This window comes from Priapulus caudatus, unplaced genomic scaffold, assembly GCF_000485595.1.
Source record: "Priapulus caudatus unplaced genomic scaffold, Priapulus_caudatus-5.0.1 Scaffold160, whole genome shotgun sequence".
NCBI classification, from domain to species: domain Eukaryota; kingdom Metazoa; phylum Priapulida; class Priapulimorpha; order Priapulimorphida; family Priapulidae; genus Priapulus; species Priapulus caudatus.
This window is the reverse complement of record NW_014577221.1, coordinates 258,222-264,504: the sequence shown is the minus strand read 5'-3', so window position 1 is coordinate 264,504 and position 6,283 is coordinate 258,222. Positions and strand designations below refer to the sequence as shown.

Below are 6,283 nucleotides of genomic sequence, written 5' to 3'. Positions count from 1 at the left end.
CCCCCAACGACCCCAATATCGTGACCGTACGTCGAGCGGTTAAGATTTGTGCCCAACTGTTGACGGACGACCGGTCGGCCGGACGGACGGACGATCATGCGATTCTACAAACTGCATCTGACTATGTCAGATGAGCTAAAAACTAACTATTGTTTTGTGCCAAGCTTTGATGTGCCGAAATCACTAGCATTCTTTGGTTTGCAATCACAACTATCAGTCACTTTCACATGCACATAATTCTTCCTCATTTTTGTTACTGGGCGCAGCCATATTACAATACTGGCGCGTTCATTTGTTTTGCGTCTTGTGCTTTTTTTACGTTTGTTAGTTTTGTAATGTTACCTCTGGCTAGAGCGAGGTCAAAATTTAATAAAGAAGTATTCATTAAAAAAATTAAAACAATAATTTAACTCATTACTGACATTAGAAACTAAAAAACGATGAATTGAATGCATAGATGGTGCAAAATAACAGCACCACGTGACCAGGTGCCATTGGCAACGAATCAACCATAACCATAAATTTGGACACAGCAGACACTTCAGCGTTGTGCCACCTCAGTGTGCCACCTCATAGGGCCTACTCAGTGTTAAGTAAATGAAGAATAAGTAATAATTATCGATCAGATATAATCTGAATTCTTGTTTTGATGTGTAATACTAATACTAATAGTAATAGTAATACTAATAGTAATAGAATAGTTCAAGTTGCACGTACTACTGTCCCGTAGCCAGGCGTAGGTTTTGTGACTGTTTAAAGCGTTTTGATAACAATTATTGAGATAATAATTAATATTATTATAATTATTAGTACTTTGAATAGGCCCCCTATCAATCAATAACATTGTCATTGAATGTGTAGACTGTAGCCTAGTCAATGTATAGTCATACTAGTGACAGTGTTCTAAACTAAGATTAAGAAGAGAGACTAGATCGGATGGTTAGTAGCCTAGATTCTAGAATACTACCACATGCAGGCTGAGGCTGTTAATTCTTAGCCTAGGGCTTATACTTTTATAGTTATATTATTATTAAAGTGATTACATCACGAATTTTCTAGGGTAAAATTTGTAAAATTTGTGTTGACATCTTTTTTACATTAAAAATAATAACTAACGGGACTAAACTTATCGTCAAATTCTTACCTGATAAGATTGTTTCTAAGCTATAACTAGTTAAAAATCCAAAAAACCTGGACGATTTGATATTAGTGTTCCTAACATTAATTGCTTGCTATGGGCTATGTATGAGTCACGAGTGTATGTTCACATCGAATAATATAGTCAAATAAGAAGTATAATGCAGCAATTTAACCATAAAAAGTGAACAGAATTACTTATATTTTGTGAAAAAGTAGAAATAATTTTTTTATTTTTTACTATTTACGCCGGTGACGTAATCACTTTAATAATATCGGAGTTGTCCTCGTCTTTTTAACGCATGTTGGATACGATGTGCCTTCGATCAAAGTGCCTTCAATACTGCGGCTTCTCATAAGTTCTATAGACATGCTTTAATTACCTAATCGATATGCCTAATTTCTAGCTGTGTTTACTTTTGCCAACCGCAACACAGTCACACACTGTGACACAGTGTTTTAACAGCTTAGCATTGGGGCATACGTCTTCAATCACGGATTAATTGCCCATCATTCCTTCAGAAATTCCTGGGGAGAATCCTGGACATATTATTTGTAAACAATTATCGATGTACTAATATTTGTCAATACTCTACCTAATTGCTATGGGTCTGCATGTTTGACTCATTTTCACACAAGATTTCTTTTCTTTTACAACAGGATACTGTATTACAAGATCACAAGTATATATTAAAATGGGAGCCGAGAACTATGAAATGGTGAGCATGCATGTATGTACGCTATAGTTTATATTGATTAACAGACCCGTTACTACTTGCCAGGGGCCAAAGCAATCGACTCCAACCGTCATGAATGGGGGGCCTGGCTGAAGACGATCAGTGGGTAACTCGGACATTTTTTGGAAACAAAGTTTTCCTCCACCGGCGGTACACCTTCTCCCAATAACAACTGTTGAGGCCCGTGAAGCCATGAACTGTCTCCAAGCAGGGCGGATGGGATGTGTCGGGTACCATGATCAGCTGGGTTCTGTTCTGTAGATACATACAACCACTGCTGAGGTTTAGAAATCCTGAGTATCTTGCTAACACGATTGCCTACATAGACATAGAACCTCCTGCCTTTCGTCTCTATCTGATGACAATAAATTAACCTATAATCATGAATGTCTGTATGATACTGAGCATAAGGGTTTTCAATAAAAATTACATTATTTATTCAATGTCAGGCCCGTAGCCAGGGGGGGTTCGGGGGGTTCGAACGAACCCCCCCGGCCCCAAGCAAAAAAATTTTTTTTTTTAAATTTGCAAGAATTTCACCTCAGGTCGCTCTATTTGTAATAATTGCAAAATCTCCATCGTGCGGGAGCGTGAACAGTGAACACCCCCTCCCGCACCCTCCCCCCGCTCGGTCGCTTGGCTCCCTCGCCTGGTCGCTTCGCGCCCGAGCAGGGGCGTGTACAGGGGGGGTCCAGGGAGTCCGGACCCCACCTTGCTCGCGCAGAAAACGCATCTGAGGGGGTGTAATTTTAAAAATTTTCTGGGGGAGGGCCCCCCAGACCCCCCCTTCGCGTGCTCGCAACTTCGGGTTACGGTTAGACCCCCCCTGGTACAAATCCTGTACACGCCCCTGCCGAGCAAATTGCCAACATTGAAAAACGAACCCCCCCCAATACAAAGCTGGCTACGGGCCTGAATGTTATATACATTGTTCCATAATCTTAGAACAGCTTCACTTTTAGTGCAAACAGGGAGAATAGTATATTTATATAATTCACTTACAGGACATTGTGGAACGGGGAAACCAGAAGAAAGTGACTACTACGGTGGGTAATATCGATATATTTTTTTTCTACATTTGAATTTCATTGTTTTTGTAACGTGCATGATTTGCACTAATTCTATATAGGATGTCATCAAATTCAATATCAGACGATATCTTCTGTAAAATAATGATTGCAGGAAATAATCTTAAAGCTTTTAGACTAATTAATTAGTAAATATCAATACTCCTTAGTTGAACGTTTCTGCTATCTGTGAAATTTCAACTGCAAAGTGAAGAGTGCACTGCAGAGGGGATCGAACTGCAGTATTGGTACTGTGTTAACAAGTTTTTACTGTGTGTTCACACCAGCAGCAGCCTACCAGAGGCAACACAGGAGTAGTGATTCCCACGACACCACCAAATAACAAAGTGAACTATGTCCTGTCACTTTTCCTTTGTATCTTTGGCTTCTGCCCTACAGGAATTAGTGCAGTCTACTATTCCATTTTGGTAAGAAATTAAGCTCATTAAATGAATTTGTTAAATAAAAAATCGTGGGTCTCGTTCATCTCTGAAACAGCACATATCTGCATATGTCAAGTTTTAACCCTTGTAAACTTGCTGTAACGCAACATTATTGATTGAATTGAATTGATTGAACATTATGATATATGCATCAAGTTGATATGTGCTCCGATTTCTGACTATAGGTATCACTATACGTCAAACAGGGCAACCTCTTCGCTGCATGGGACGCGTCAAGAAGTGCCAAGATCATGTGTGCGATAACGGTCGTGGCGGCAATAATGTTTGATGTTATGATTGTTGTGGTGATTATGTTCAAACCAGAAGCGTCCGAGGAGGAAGATCACGGAGAAGGAGGAGGGGGTGGAGGTCATCATTAACACAGTTTAATCACTTTACAGTAGTCCTTACTGCATGTCTCAATGTTGTATTTACTCGTTTGCATTAATTTAATGACATTGATATGGTATGTAAGTGGCGTTGTTATGATTGATATTTGCAGAGTAGATAATTTTGCACAATTTGAAGGTAAAAACAAAGGTGTATACCATCTGAACAACTTTGCTGTGCAAATTTACTTGTCAAATGTATGTGGGTGTTGGACTGTTCTGCAGGTTTTGTATCTTTTGTGACAAATTATTCCATTTTTAACTGCTTGTATTATTGTTATTTTACATGAATTTCATAATAGAATCCATATTTATATAAAATATGGTCAATGTTTGTGATATTTATAATTTATAAACAGCTTAACTCCGACTTGTCTCTTTTATTTCTGGTCATCGTTTATGCAGGCTTATTGAGAGCCGACACAATTTGTTTGAAAACTTAAATGTTACATTGTTAGTTAAATCAACGGCAGTTTTCAACAATGCAGCAGCATCAGGTTTCTACAATGCTTCAATGTTTCTACAAATTCACTGTGGGTTTACAAAACTCGTGTAAAACCTGCTTCAATTGCCAGCATCTGTTGACAAACACAGTAACCATAACCTGGTCGGTGATTCGCCGATCCAGCCAAACATGCTATTCCACTCTAGTGACATCACACTAACCAGAAATATATTTGCAACCAAAGTCTAGCATTGGAAAGGTTGGAGCTTAAGTGCACAGCTGAGCAGTTGCCAATCAAATTTCTGAACAACGGCGATAAGCAAAGCGCAGTGAGATTGGCTGAAACACAGGGCAACTTTAACCCTTTGCCTACAATACCGCCCACTTACAGCTCCTCATGCTGCAAGCGAACCTGCTCCACGTGCATCTCAACATGTCTGCCCACAGAGGGCGCCAGACGCATGCGCTGCTCGGCGTCACTGCACAGGGAGGGCGCCAGCCGCACGTGCTGCTCCGTGTGGCGCGCGACGTGACTCAAGAAGCGGTCGTAGATGGCGTTGGTAACGTAGCAGCGCCCCCTGGTGGCAGAGACCTCGAGTGCTTTCAGCGCATGCGTGACCTCTGGTTGGCGTGCTCGCATATCTGTGACGTCCTCGTGCAGCACAACGCCAACCTACGCGCGAAACTAATAAAACTATAATGAACGTTAAGGACGATGTTCACACAACCTGTAGCGACGCGACATCGTATTATCTAATCTACGGTTAACGCAGGTGCGGGACACCTATAGAACAAACACCTGTCTACAACAAACATTACTGGATTTTCCCGTCGAGCGACCCTTACACGCAGGTTTGCCTGTATAGCCAAGCGCGGGATTCGGCCAAATATCGAACTCTTTATTCTTCACATCGCTTCACTGCCGACTACAGAATCAGAATGGCGCAGTGGCAGCTACGGGGCACGCCTCATCACATGCCAGCAACCTGCATCGCGTGGTACCAGCGTTGACTTGAGCGGCGGCTTTGACGAGGCTTGTACGGGAGTTGGGAAGATATTCGTCCTCACCCGGGTTGACCCGGGTAACGCAAAAATACCACGTGACTGCCAAATCGAACGTATTTGGGGCTGGCTCGAGTAGACCCAGGTTAGCAAATCGAACGCGCTCATAGAGCTCTGAAGTGATATATCAATCATATGCTCTGAGGCGTGTTCAAGAGACCGAACGCTCGCGAGCGCTCGCGAGCGTTCGCCTTCTGAACGACATTGCGCGAGCGAGCGTTCGCGCGCAAATTCAAAACGCTGTTCGCTCAGCGCGCGGGTTGTTTACAAGATGGCGACGAAAAATCTGGCGAATGCGAATCTAACATTTCTGACGTCAATTTGCAATCTATTTCAACTTTATTTTATTTTTCATTCATTCATTTACTTCTAAATTCAATTTGTATCAATTTCGTCTGCTAATTCGTTTAACACTACTTGTTCGAAGACATTAAAATCTCGCGATTAAAATCTGCTGAGTAACCCTCCATGGGGGCCGCCATCTTTGATCAAGCGAGTGCACAGCGAGCGCTCGTGTGTCGTTCAGGAGGCGCTGCGTTCGTTCATCGAGCGTTCGCATCGAGCGCTCGCTCTCCTGAACACGCCTCTGGTAACATTAACTGCGTGAAAATGGTGTCGTGTTTTGTACCCGATTGTAACCATTATTCTGAGTCATTATTGCAGTTTTTATAGATTTGACACGTGACCACTATTAAATCACTACCGGTTCATTAGCCTGTTAGGTTAGAGGATGTGACGCGTCATCGGCCGACCAATCGGAGTGCCCGCAGCTCGTGCACTAAAGCTGACGCGACGTTTTGTGGTTGCATTATTTGGCGTTGTATTTGTGGTTGCGTCCAGTTGTCCCATATAAATCACTGTCCCATATTGTAGACCGGTGATACATGCCTGTAAGTCAATGTCCTATACTCTAGATAATATGTGTATTGTTGATTGCAGGCCAAAGAATCAGGACATGGTAGCACTCCCAAGGCAGGTACCAGTACTGGTGGTATAACCAGGT

General features: G+C 42.1%; 1 protein-coding gene across 1 annotated transcript in view; it reads right to left on the bottom strand.

The window, feature by feature from the left end:
* LOC106806450 (protein-lysine N-methyltransferase mettl10-like) overlaps positions 1 to 262 on the bottom strand; it is a 7,790-nt gene extending 7,528 nt beyond the window's left edge. Inside the window, exon 1 of the mRNA XM_014808388.1 lies at positions 148 to 262. Within this exon, the coding sequence (XP_014663874.1) occupies positions 148 to 248 (101 nt within the window). The 5' untranslated portion in view covers positions 249 to 262. The remainder of the gene's footprint in view (positions 1 to 147) is intronic.
* Positions 263 to 6,283: the final 6,021 nt, after the last annotated feature.